We start from the raw sequence: 12,368 nt of genomic DNA on the forward strand, positions 1-12,368 counted from the left end.
TTAGGAATATGTAATAGAAACTTTAACGTGATGAGTTAGATTTAGGCATATGAAAGTTTGGTGTGGCTGTTATATCTGTTTTCTTGATTATTTTACTTTGAAAAACTTATTCTTACAAGACATCTCAAGAGTTAATAGAAAACTATATACATAGAACATAGTACCATCATGATGATTTATATGAGGCCTATCTCTATCAAGTTGAACGAATGAAATACATATTTTCTGGAACGTACACTTAAGTAGTGTTATCACATAGAGAATGAGTAAATATTATTCTGGTTACGTTTAGTAAGACTTTATCTCTGCAAAGTTTGTTTTGAAATTTTGTGTTTGGTAGAGGCTATTTTGCTAAATTTCCCAATATAAAATTTCTAACACTTTGAGGTTTATCAGGTATGACTAGATCAAGGAATAGATTCCCTCAGGTTTGACATTTTGTTCAATTCTAAGATTTGTTAAGATGATACGATAAATTTTGACTGTCTTGTAGAGTAGTAGCAAGAGAGCCATCCCTAGGCATAACATTTTTTGGGTCTCTTATGGGCCTATACTGGGCAATCCAGCTGTGAATCGAGGAAGAATGAGATCTCTAGTACGAATAACATTTGTTTGGGCTCTAATGGGTCCATACTGGGGCATCCAACTGTTAAAAGGCCTCGAGGAGTTTTATTTTTCTTTCCACATTTTTCTTTCATCATTGAATCTAATACAAAATTACAAATCAAACGCAAATCACATTAATGATCCCCTCACTAGAATGGCGAAAAAAAAAAAAATCTCCTCACTAGAAGAATATATATACAAAAGTTGCATATATTTTAAACAATTAGTGAAATTACTTAATTAGATTATCTGATAATCACGTAGATTTTAGAAGCGAAACATATATATTGCTTTCTAACTAAAAAAATAGAAAAAATAAAAAAGAGAGCGAAGGATTGCATCAAGTAATCGCCGTGTAACTAACTACTTTTGTTGCATCACCATCGCTCTTACGTTTGAATCTATCCAGATCCAAACCTCTTCTTCCCGGCAATTCTGAGATCTCATTTTCACCGGCGACGAGCTTTAATCGGAGAACGATGAAGCAGCTTCACAAGCAAATGAGCTCGAAGCGTGACGAAGAAACGATTCCCATGAGCCAATCCAGTCCTTACTCTCCTAAAACTTTAAAGCATCCCAGATCTCTTCCCAGATCGCTTCACTATCTCTTCCGTGAACAACGACTCCTCTTTATCCTCGTCGGGATCTTGATCGGATCCACTTTCTTCATCCTCCAGCCTTCTCTCTCTCGTTTAGGCGCCGCTGAATCCACCTCGTTAATCACCAGATCTGTTTCCTACGCCGTCAGCGATTCCCCGCCTTCCATGAAGACTTTTAATTCTGGCGGCGGAGGTAGAACCGGTCGTGTTCCCGTCGGTATCGGACGCAAGAGACTGAGAATCGTTGTCACCGGTGGAGCTGGTTTCGTCGGAAGCCATCTTGTTGATAAGCTTATCGGTAGGGGAGATGAAGTGATCGTGATTGATAACTTCTTCACTGGTAGGAAGGAGAATTTGGTTCATCTGTTCTCGAATCCTAGGTTTGAGCTTATTCGACACGATGTGGTTGAGCCAATCCTCCTTGAGGTCGATCACATTTACCATTTAGCTTGCCCAGCTTCACCTGTTCATTACAAGTATAATCCAGTGAAGACTATCATATCCTTTTGATTACTTTTATATTCTGGCATCGTTTTGCTACTGCTGATCTTGATTTGATTCCAAATCCACTGTTTCAATATAGGCAACATTAGCTTGGTGATCATTGTTATTAGCATTCAGTTGATAGGCAGAGTTTTTTTTCTTCTGATAATTTGCTTGCATCTTAGTAAAATCTTTTATAATTATTGTGATATTTCGTGAGGAAATGCTTCCATTGGGAATGTGTTTTTCTCTCTTGGTGATATGAGGATTCTGTTGATCCTTAACAATAGTTTTACAAGACAAATGTAATGGGCACTCTCAATATGTTGGGTCTTGCAAAGAGAGTTGGGGCAAGGTTTCTGCTCACCAGTACAAGTGAAGTCTATGGAGATCCCCTTGAGCATCCACAGAAAGAGACTTACTGGGGAAACGTGAACCCAATCGGTGAGTTAGAGTATTCTGTATTTGCTCCTGAGTTCATGAGATATATAAACGAGAGGTTGGTCACTAATTGCTGTTATCTTTTTATAGGTGAGAGGAGCTGCTATGATGAAGGAAAGCGTACTGCAGAAACCCTGGCCATGGATTATCACAGAGGTGCAGGTGTAGAGGTAACTTTTCTTAATCACCCCATGGGTTATATGTTGGAAGCTCTTAGCTCACTTGATGGAGAACTTATATAATCTGCAACTCATACTCTCATTCACACATGGAATATTCTATCCATTAGTTTCCAAATCATCTCCCTGATGATCTTTCTTCTTCTTTTTGTTTCCAATGTTGGAATGTTTAGAACTGATGACCATTTTTGTCCAAATCACGGATATAAGAGTGATCTCTAACTGCATTTTCACTTTTCAGGTCAGAATAGCTCGTATTTTCAACACATATGGACCCAGAATGTGCCTTGATGATGGGCGTGTTGTTAGTAACTTTGTTGCCCAGGTTAGCTCCTTCATCAACATAAAGCCAACTGTTTTGTATAAAGCCTTTTTTAAACACGCTGACAGAACTATGGTTTATATCTATGCAGACCATCCGCAAACATCCAATGACTGTTTATGGTGATGGAAAACAAACTCGTAGCTTTCAATATGTATCTGACTTGGTACGTAACAACCTCATTTTCAGTACACTTTGCTCTAAGATTGATTTCTTCAAGCAGTGAAAAAAGATCTATTGCCTTGATATATAACAAGATTTCTCTTTCTAGGTGGAGGGACTTGTAGCGTTAATGGAAAACGATCACGTAGGACCCTTCAACCTTGGTAACCCTGGAGAATTCACAATGCTTGAACTTGCAGAGGTTTGCTTTACTTTTTACTATCTTCCTTTTTCACTTCCCTGCAAAAGAGAAATGAAACCCAAAAAAAAGTTTAGCCCTGGTCATTCAGTTTTCGATTTGGTTTAGTTTTGTGAAGAATCTGTCCAAACTTCGAATTTTTTTATTTGTTTCATCTAAAGAAAGTTTGGTTCCGTTTTAGTTTGAAGGAATTCAGTTTAATATGGTTGTTATATACATCCTTAGAATTGTTCAAAAAAAAAAAAAAATACATCCTTAGAAATCTGCATCAACATTTCAGATGTGTTATAAATAAAGTAACTCAGTTTGTTTTGGAATCTTACTATCATAATCAACAAGAAACGCTCCATTCTGTGTATAAAATGGTAACTTTGTGTGCAGGTTGTTAAGGAGGTGATCGATCCAAGCGCGACCATAGAGTTCAAACCAAACACAGCGGACGATCCTCACAAGAGGAAACCAGACATAAGCAAAGCAAAGGAACTGTTGAACTGGGAACCAAAGATCTCTCTGCGAGAAGGTCTGCCTCGCATGGTTAGTGACTTCCGTAACCGAATCTTAAATGAAGACGAAGGTAAAGGTCTCTAAGTCAGTCACACAGAGATAGAGTATTATCCTTCTTCTGCTTTGATTTGATATATGTATAGTCTCTTTTTCAAGAGATCTGCTAAGTCTTTTTGTTCTCTGTTTTTTTTTTTTTGGTTCTTTCTCTTTTTTTTTTTCATCAATTTGGTTCTTTCTCCAAGACACAGATTTACTACTTATTAGCTAATGTTTTCGACTCAAAAGGGATTTTGTCACTGGGCCATTTACCAGTAGGCTCAATTTTAGTGGAAAGGTATTGATATAAATCTCGCTCGGTTCATACTTCATACAAAAATTAGCCTTTGTACTCTTCACATTATATATTTTTTTTTTGGTTGTAGTGTTACACATTATATTTGTTTAGATATGCATTAGTATACTCTCTCGGTTTATACAAAAAATAGCTTTTCGAATAATTTTAAAACGACATCCGAGGGACCCTTCTTGTGTTCAATATGTCTCGGTTGTTTGTTTGCGTTTGTATTTATCAATATATTTGATTCAAATGTTTCCAAAAAAGGTTAGTATCTTAAACGAAAAGAAAGGTTTCTAATAATGTTTGTTGTTTGCATTTACAATATACGAAAACATCGTACTAAAAACTTTCAAATGTTCCATATTTTAAAAGAAAAATCGAAAAGTAAAAATTCGCATTTACTAGGTTTTGAATAAATCGAGGCATTTATGCAAATGGCAGCTGAAAAATTAGTTGTGGCCTTGTGGGCATATCTGTTTCCGCTTCGGGTTCTGTTAGATAGAGCGATTCAGTCTGTTAAAACTTGAGATATAAGGAATCATTCACTTTATAATAAATTTCTATATTCTTTCACACTTCTTCTACCTTCAGTTTAAAATAAAAAAACGTGTAATTAAAGTCTTTTCCTTTATTCAATTCTATTAATTCCACTTTCTGAAACAGAAGCTGATCGGTCGAATTCAATATACAACATTTGAATATATCCAAGAGAATAATGTAATGTAGTACATAAATATCACAATAGTGACATCTCAACTTCTAATACGTTTTATGTGGACAATACAAGAGCGTTTCTACTCAACTCTCTGTTTTTCTCTGACCTTTACACACACTAACACACTCATGTGACACACTGACGCATATTTATCAATTTACACATTTATATATGTAACGTATATGTGACTCTCTCTTTTGTTTGTATATATTAATAAGCTTTTGTTTTTGCCATAAAACATGAAAGCCAATATGTTTTATTGTGCATCGCAAGCATCGACCGCTACGGCTAACGACGAACGTACCGTCACGGCTCGAGCCATCGACCGCCATAACCCGATTATCAAAGATGGTAGAAGATCTTTCACTGCACCGTGTTCCTCCGGGGATGACTACGTTGCTCCCTACCGTCAGCTTTCCAAAATTACGAGAATACCCTCCTCCTCCGGCGACGGGAAGAGTGTTCAGGTGGATAAAGGAAGGAGGAGCAATTCAGGGTCGTTGATGAAGCTGATTAGCAGTGACGTCAGCTTAGCTAGGAAGAGTTTTGGTTGTGTTGTTGCAACGCCCAAAACTCCTCCCGGTTCTACTAGGTATCTTCTGGGATCCGACCCTGTTTCTTTAGCCGGGTCTACGGGTCAGGATACGGTTGCAACGGTGGAGGGTGAAGCTTTTGGGCCAAAAATAGGCTCTTCTGGTGCCGTAGAAGAGAAGAAGAAGTCTTATGGTTCAGGTTCAGACCAGGCAAGTAAAGTAAAGTTGTCTTTCTACCGTACATAAGTGGCATGAAAGTAAATTAAAAAAGATTGGAGGGCGATTTATGTCGTGGCTTTTGGACTGCAGGTGGTTGTTCTTAGAGTGTCTCTTCACTGTCACTGCAGAGGCTGTCAAGGCAAAGTGAAGAAACATCTATCCAAAATGCAAGGTGAGTCCTCTGTTTTCACTGTTTTACCCTCTATTGTTACTGTATTTACGTTTCTTTTACTTGTTTTTCTTATCAACAACAGCAAATATACATATTTTACTTAGGTAAGTATAAGAGAAGAACCGAGGAAAAAAAAAAAGTATAAGAGAAGTAGAGAACAGATTACCAAACTATAAGCAAGTTTTTGTGCAAACACATTGTTTGTTTTTTAAGTTCTTTTGGTAGCAAAGATTAAGGCGGGCTACGGGACCTATAGCCTTAAATGGGTAAATAATGCATTGTCATACGTGTAACCGATCTGATTATGTTTCTACAATTATCTCTTTCATATTCAAAACATGAATATGATATTTATAAATTATAATATAATATTATATTTGATAAAATTTCTATAAAATATCATGAGAAAATAATACTATTATTTACATTATCCTGATTCCTGAAGATATTATATATGATATTAATTTAATGTAAAATAAAAAGGATATTTTGGGTTTGGTGAGGACACCCCAAATGATTTGGGCTAAATCCATAGATTGTTTATGTACAATTCTAAATGGGTTTAATTAAGCTCACTATAAATGTTTTTTTTTTGCAATAAGTAGGTGTGACATCCTTCGACATAGATTTTGCTTCAAAGAAGGTAACTGTGACTGGAGACATCACTCCTTTGGAAGTATTGGGTTGCCTCTCAAAGGTCAAAAATGCCCAATTCTGGACACCACCTCCATCATCAATCCCAAGGGCAAATCTGGAAACCTAAAAGAATCACACACTTTTGTGTATTTGTATTGTCTTCCTCTCATTTGTTTGAATCAGATCAATGGTAAAATGTTGAGACTTTCCTACTTTTATGATGAAACTATCATTACAGGGACACATGCTTCTTTATGATGAAGTTCTCATTACATATTGCATTATCCTGTTTATTTTTCCCCTTAAAACTATGTTACAGAAAGATTATTTAACTTTCTAGAAGATTGCACCTACCACAAGCTCTGCTATGAGTTCATCTGTCAGCATTTCCTCAATCTCTCTACCTATGATTTCAATATCATCTTCTAAGCTCAGCCACTGCAACTCCTCCTCCACATTATCTTTGCTTGGTTTCTCATCTTTTCTTGTGACCAATTCTTGAAGAGTCTCTTGAATCTTGTTTGCATCCCATTTCGGGCATACCCTTGTGGATTTAACCCAAGGGTGTGGATCCGAAAACTGCTTTAACATATAGAGTACTTCTCTACTGATCTGGTCAAATAGGAGTTTCCTTTCTAACCGGGTTGAGGTTTTCACGCTGGAATACTTCTTCTCGAGATCCTCAAACAAGGATGGATCTACAGGTGTTGTTGTTGCCATGACAATGCTGTGGTCTGAGCCACTGAAATTGGAGTTGGCTAGGAGATCAACTAAGTATAATGACTTCCAGTCTTCTTCTCCGAGCTCATGGGTAATCATCGCCTCATCAGTTATTGTGGATGACTCCTCTTGATCTGTGTCTTCTTCATCACTCGAAACGAGCATGCCACCTTCGTTGTAAGTAGCTGACTCGAGTTTGAGGAGTTGAAGTTGCATCCTGAGTCCTGGAACGTAGAGATAACTCGTCAAACATTTATAGTTACTCGTAATTCTTTGATCTACCCCAAGCAATGAGTTAGACTAGCACCAATTGTCAAATGATTGTTACACTTGCACCAAAAACAATTTTAATTATACGTAAATATTATAATGTACAAAATGAATAGCAGGCACTGATTGACTACCTTGGAGATCCGCGCTAACACTCTCAAAGCATTCAGAACCAGATGAAACATCATCGTCGAAAGAAGCTTCTAGAACTGAAACCGGACTTGGTTGATCTCCTTCTTTTAAGCTTTCATGAGACTGTGGCTCAGGAACCAAAGAATGATTCACATCTTCAGTTGTCCTCCTTGAGATATCCTAGAACATCAGTAAACAATAAGATATCTGTCATTACAACAACCTGTATATTCTAGTTTACGAATTGAGATGTAAACAGATGATCTTGAAAAATCATGCTCACTTACAGGGTCAGTTACCGAGGTGACAGTTGACAAATCTAGAGCCTCAGAAGACATTGCTGTCTTGATATCATCAGAAGCTGAACTATCCTCAGTGTCTGAATTTGCATCTCCTGAGAAACTGTTACGTGCTTGAAAAGGAGAGAGCTTTTCTTTTGGAACCCCTTCGTTCATATAAACAAACTTGCTTAAACTTGGGGTGATGCTGACCTCTGGCGAACTATTGTATGATGAATGAGATTTGTTACTGCCGGGTCTAGATTTGCTTGATAAGGAAGGCTCTCCATGATGAGAAGAATTCCCCTGCACTAATCCATCTCGATTGATCAACCCCTTAGGCAACACTATGGTGTAACCACCACAAGTGCTTTCCTGGTTCATGATGGTTTTGGATTTTGAAAAACTTCTCGAGCAGTATCCTTTCCAACCATCCCTACTGCTGATTCCAACCGGCTCTGGCAATTCAGACCAATGAATGTTGTTCTCAAATCTTTTACTAATCCCATCTTCGAAACTGAGTCCATTAAAACTTGCTGGCCTTGCCTCCCTATCTGAAGTTGCAAGCATTTCAGCTAATGTGCCGCTTCTACTAATTTCTATCTCGTGCTCAAACTTGTGTGTCAGCTTCCATCTCTCTGACAGTCTCCTCTTGGCTTCCCTACTCACAGATGATGTTGTTGACTTGGAAGGCAAAGATCGATGGTAGTTCCTACGGTTAAAGGCGGTTCTTGTTCCTGAAGTTACTGGCACTAGCTCTGATTCACTTGCGGAGTCACTCCCTGATGAGCTTTCATCCCCTGCATATCCTCTAAATCCTGAAGTCTCAAAACTCATGGCACTACCATTGCCACAGCTCGCCTTCCTTTGCCTAGCCATTATTTTGGCCATTTCTCCAGAATCTCTTGAATTCTGTCTTGAAAGACGGACATCTTCATTACTTTTCTGCCTGCCATGATTGGTGGTGCATGGAAGCCTCCGATCTGCTCTGAACTCATCGGAAGACGAGCTTGGCGATGCAAAATTTCTACCAGCATAACGTGGCTCCCCGAGGTTAGGTTTCAGAACAACAATCTTGGTTGGCTGCAGCTCACTCCTCTTTCTCAGCTCCTCATTTGGTAAGTCAATCGTGTCATAAGAAGCACGCCTAGTATGAGAACGGCTAGGACAACCACTACCACCACCACCATGCCGATGAGGCGACCGATGACTCTTCCTCGACAAGTCCTTATCAACTTTCTGAGTTTTCACACTATCCACATGCCTCTGGCTGTTTGGCGACTTCAAGGATGGTGCTTGACGGTACTGTGGCTTGTGAGGTGTGCTTTGAAGATCATGCAGATGTTTTGTAAATAATGAATCCGGGTGCTGAAGAAACTTCAGTAAGAGGTCTTTGTTAGAGTCTAGAGCCTCAAGCGCATCATTAAACTCTTTAGAATGACGAAGTTTATCATCTGTTGATAGCCGCTTAGCCTCCATGAACTTGTGCCTTATGAATGCCATCTCGGCCTGTGTTAGATTAGCATTGACCCTCCCCTGATGATATAAGTTTCGATTGCTCTCTGCCATCTTTGCATCCAAAACTTCGAAAACATCTTTAAACTTTTGCTCACCCTTAGAGCGCCATCCAAGAGATTTATTACCATCATAAGAACTGCCTCCACCACTCCTGCCTTGCTGACTCTCCATAGACTTTTGTTGCCTATGGGGAGAGCTCTGAGAAGGCAAAACATCGAGACCCATCAATCTGGCTATAATGCTTGGTGATCTCTTTTTAGATTCCTTGTGCTTTGACATTTCTTGTGCCAACAAACTTTTCATCGGTACCCCAGTATGAAAATCTTGCTGCAACAGCAATATGATCAACAAGTCACTTTCAAACAACAACAGGAACCAAACATTTCCTCACAGATATCTTAAAAAAGTAATAATAATCCATACCTTGTTTTCACTCAAAGCTTCAGAAAGACAAGAGTTGAATTCAGAAGAAGACCTTGAAGATTTGAGTTTCTGACTCTTCTGTTTCTTTCCTGAAAAATGAGTGACTTTTTAGGATTCTCAAATTGATAAAGCAATCAACTTTACAACGGAAGAGACTTTAATAAAAAAAAAAATATGGAAACTTGGGAGACAAAAAGAGTAATTTGTAGCACAATAAGTGGAGGAAGAAGACGATAAAAACACAATAAAGCATTGAGGTTAAGCAAAAGCACTCATTACATGTAAATTAGAATCATTAAATCTGTTGAAAAAATGAAATTTTAACAAACCAAATCATGACACTACCCAACAAACACTGCCCTGAGATTTTTATAAAAAGCTTTTCTTTCCTTCATCATTAAAAAAAAAAAAAAAAAAAGGTAGCAATCTCATCTTCTTCTCTCTACCCACTCTGCTTTTAAAACTATAGTTTTCCACAAGAAACAAATTAGCATGTCTTTGTTATTTAGCTCAAGATTTTATAAAAATACATTTCTTTATAATTGTAGAAGTAACCAATTAGGGTATTGATGACCTCCATTACGAGATTCTCGAACAACCCGAAGAAGGAAACAAAAATCAGTAAATGCTTTGTTTTGGTTTGCTCAGAAAAATCTCAGAAGCTTTACTAAATTATTTATAAAATTGAGCAACAAAACACACAAAAATTGCTCTAAAGTTTACCAAGAGTACTATGTTAGAACAAAAGAAACGCGAGAGAGGAGAAACTGTAACCAAAGCGAGAGAAACGGAAACGGAAACAAAAAAGCGAGAGAGGAGAAACTGTAACCTTGATGAGAAGTGGGCACTTGAGAAGAAGGTAATCGATCTCGAGAACTCAGGTCGCTGAGTCGAAATCTGTTCATCTTTCACTCACTGTTCACCTCCGGGGAAAACATTTGACGGAGCTTTGAGGGGGGAAAAAAGCACGGAGAGGTGAATCTAGATCGGGAAATTTACTGGGTTAGAGAAAATCAGAGGAAGATATTCTGAGGAATCATAACTCCTGAGAAAAATGCAGACGATTCTCTGGGATCTAAGACAAGAGAAGGTATAGAAGAAGAAGAAATTAAGAGAAAGAGGAAGAGAGATGGAGGAGAAGAACGAACCAGACGACGGAGAAAAGAGGTAATGGGAAATGGTTTCAGAGTTTATTTGAAAGTTCAAATTTTTTTGTTTTTTAAAAAAAGTCTAGTTAAAATGAAAAAAGTGGAAATGGGAAAGGGGCGTGTTTGGTACTATTATACTTACTGAGTTCTGTGCATCCGTAATTTGCTGCCACTTGTCTCTTCCCTTCCATTTTCCCGATTTTTTGTTTTATAATACTAGTTGTATACCATAATCAACAAATTGGAATTATTTATCCAGATTACTAACGTTTAGAATAAACAAAATACCCAAGTTTGCTGTATATTTTGGTCCTTTATCATGATAGTTTGCAGCAAACGATATTTTCTCATATAGAAATCTTTAGGTTAATCAGTTTACATAACTCAAAACTTGTCCAATTCTCGAAATTCGATTTCATATATATATTTATTAATTTGTAGTCAAAGCAAAGTTTATATAATTCTTCTTCTTTTTTTCCATCTAACAAGTGAGTTAAAATCGCCAACTTATATGTTTTACCCTTGTATAAGATATTTTTAAAAAGTGATAATTTGGTTCATACTTTGAATCAAGAATATATATTTTATATAAATGTTTATATTAACCTCTAACCGAAGTCCCTTGTCTACGAGAAGATTAGGTTCAGCAGACTTGAAATCTGTTCAACTATATGGTCCTTTATCTTCTTAAATCTATGCTTAATTGCTCCAAGCCAGAAAAACTAAAAAAAACTATATATGCTCATTAAGAACTCTGAATGTATACTAAGTTACTAACAGTGACAAATAGTATAACCTTAGCTTTAAAGTCCCTAATTAATCCAAATATGACTATAACTAGAAAACGACAGAAATTCTTACAGCCTTGGCTTTCAAGATAATTAATCTGACACATTGCTCAAAAAACAGGTTTAATGACTTTAACATTTTCTCCATAACAAACCGTTAACTTACTTGGTATTAAATTTACGGTTAGATTATGAATATAAAACTACTATAGACTGATGACTACTGGTGTTTCATGTTATGATGATTCAAATGCATAATGTTTTTACTAACTTCTCACAAACTATGCTTTCACATTAATTTGCGTTTAATTACTAATGAAAACCTGTATCATGCATTGACCAGTACTATTACTCTTTCTATTGATCTCTTATTAGAGAAGAGTATAAGATAAGATCCTATATTCACAAATGTGTGTGTGTATGTATGTATTAAAATATAAATATATTCGCAGCAACACAAAAAAATAAATCAAAATTATTATCCATGATTTATGGGGTTTTTTGTTAGATATGGGAAACAAAAAAATGAACGGAAAAGAACAAAACTAAAAGCAAATGAATCTTTAACTTTGAAATTTTCATGTCTCCCTTGATTTATGGGTTTTTTTGTTAGACGTTGATGCATCCATAGATTATACAGATCGCCTATATGCCTACACACATATCATTACTTTTATGATTGTTGTTTTTACAATCAGTGAAACAATACTGAATATGATGGTTCGAAATAAATTCATTTTTTTTGTTTCTTATTATTTTTTAAATAGACCACCGAGGACAAATCCTAAACGTTTTCCAACTTTTGTATACAGTACCACTGTACTAAATTTGGAATGTTACCAAAACTACATCTACACGAAAGGATTATACATATATGTGTTCTCAAATTTTGAAGGATTCGTATTATTTCTGTTAATTAAACGAATACTGTTTGTCTTCGATTAGCAGCTTTAGCTTACACGCGTGTACTTCCGATATAGTATA

At 36.8% G+C, this 12,368-nt stretch overlaps 3 protein-coding genes across 3 annotated transcripts; 2 read left to right on the forward strand and 1 right to left on the reverse strand.

Annotated features, from left to right (window-relative positions):
- Window positions 1-908: 908 nt before the first annotated feature.
- LOC9313992 (UDP-glucuronic acid decarboxylase 1) lies at window positions 909-3,861 on the forward strand. Its single transcript, XM_021024963.1, has 7 exons — window positions 909-1,703; window positions 1,985-2,132; window positions 2,220-2,299; window positions 2,550-2,633; window positions 2,722-2,796; window positions 2,902-2,994; window positions 3,373-3,861. The coding sequence occupies exons 1-7, from the start codon at window positions 1,086-1,088 to the stop codon at window positions 3,577-3,579; spliced, it is 1,305 nt and encodes a 434-aa protein (XP_020880622.1). The 5' UTR covers window positions 909-1,085; the 3' UTR covers window positions 3,580-3,861.
- Window positions 3,862-4,654: 793 nt separating this feature from the next.
- Window positions 4,655-6,391, forward strand: LOC9312278 (protein SODIUM POTASSIUM ROOT DEFECTIVE 3). Its single transcript, XM_021024965.1, has 3 exons — window positions 4,655-5,290; window positions 5,390-5,471; window positions 6,077-6,391. The coding sequence occupies exons 1-3, from the start codon at window positions 4,787-4,789 to the stop codon at window positions 6,232-6,234; spliced, it is 744 nt and encodes a 247-aa protein (XP_020880624.1). The 5' UTR covers window positions 4,655-4,786; the 3' UTR covers window positions 6,235-6,391.
- On the reverse strand, window positions 6,255-10,934 carry LOC9312279. The gene is made up of 5 exons (XM_002877878.2): window positions 10,278-10,934; window positions 9,449-9,537; window positions 7,517-9,352; window positions 7,232-7,409; window positions 6,255-7,051 (listed from the first exon to the last, which is right to left on the reverse strand). Exons 1-5 carry the CDS (start codon window positions 10,351-10,353, stop codon window positions 6,444-6,446), a joined length of 2,787 nt encoding a protein of 928 aa, XP_002877924.1. The 5' UTR covers window positions 10,354-10,934; the 3' UTR covers window positions 6,255-6,443.
- Window positions 10,935-12,368: the final 1,434 nt, after the last annotated feature.

The sequence above is a fragment of the Arabidopsis lyrata genome (assembly GCF_000004255.2).
Source record: "Arabidopsis lyrata subsp. lyrata unplaced genomic scaffold ARALYscaffold_5, whole genome shotgun sequence".
NCBI lineage: Eukaryota > Viridiplantae > Streptophyta > Magnoliopsida > Brassicales > Brassicaceae > Arabidopsis > Arabidopsis lyrata.

What these genes read in the sequence shown, in the direction of transcription:
- LOC9313992 (XM_021024963.1), top strand. Translation starts at nt 1,086, where the DNA reads ATGAAGCAGCTTCACAAGCAAATGAGCTCGAAGCGTGACGAAGAAACG. An exon ending in ATAATCCAGTGAAGACTATC is followed by an intron (nt 1,704 to 1,984) that starts ATATCCTTTTGA and finishes CAATAGTTTTAC; the next exon opens with AAGACAAATGTAATGGGCAC. An exon ending in TTAGTAACTTTGTTGCCCAG is followed by an intron (nt 2,634 to 2,721) that starts GTTAGCTCCTTC and finishes ATATCTATGCAG; the next exon opens with ACCATCCGCAAACATCCAAT.
- LOC9312278 (XM_021024965.1), top strand. Translation starts at nt 4,787, where the DNA reads ATGAAAGCCAATATGTTTTATTGTGCATCGCAAGCATCGACCGCTACG. An exon ending in ATGGTTCAGGTTCAGACCAG is followed by an intron (nt 5,291 to 5,389) that starts GCAAGTAAAGTA and finishes TTTGGACTGCAG; the next exon opens with GTGGTTGTTCTTAGAGTGTC. An exon ending in ACATCTATCCAAAATGCAAG is followed by an intron (nt 5,472 to 6,076) that starts GTGAGTCCTCTG and finishes TGCAATAAGTAG; the next exon opens with GTGTGACATCCTTCGACATA.
- LOC9312279 (XM_002877878.2), bottom strand. Translation starts at nt 10,353, where the DNA reads ATGAACAGATTTCGACTCAGCGACCTGAGTTCTCGAGATCGATTACCT. An exon ending in AAGCTTTGAGTGAAAACAAG is followed by an intron (nt 9,353 to 9,448) that starts GTATGGATTATT and finishes TTGCTGTTGCAG; the next exon opens with CAAGATTTTCATACTGGGGT. An exon ending in TCACCTCGGTAACTGACCCT is followed by an intron (nt 7,410 to 7,516) that starts GTAAGTGAGCAT and finishes CTGATGTTCTAG; the next exon opens with GATATCTCAAGGAGGACAAC.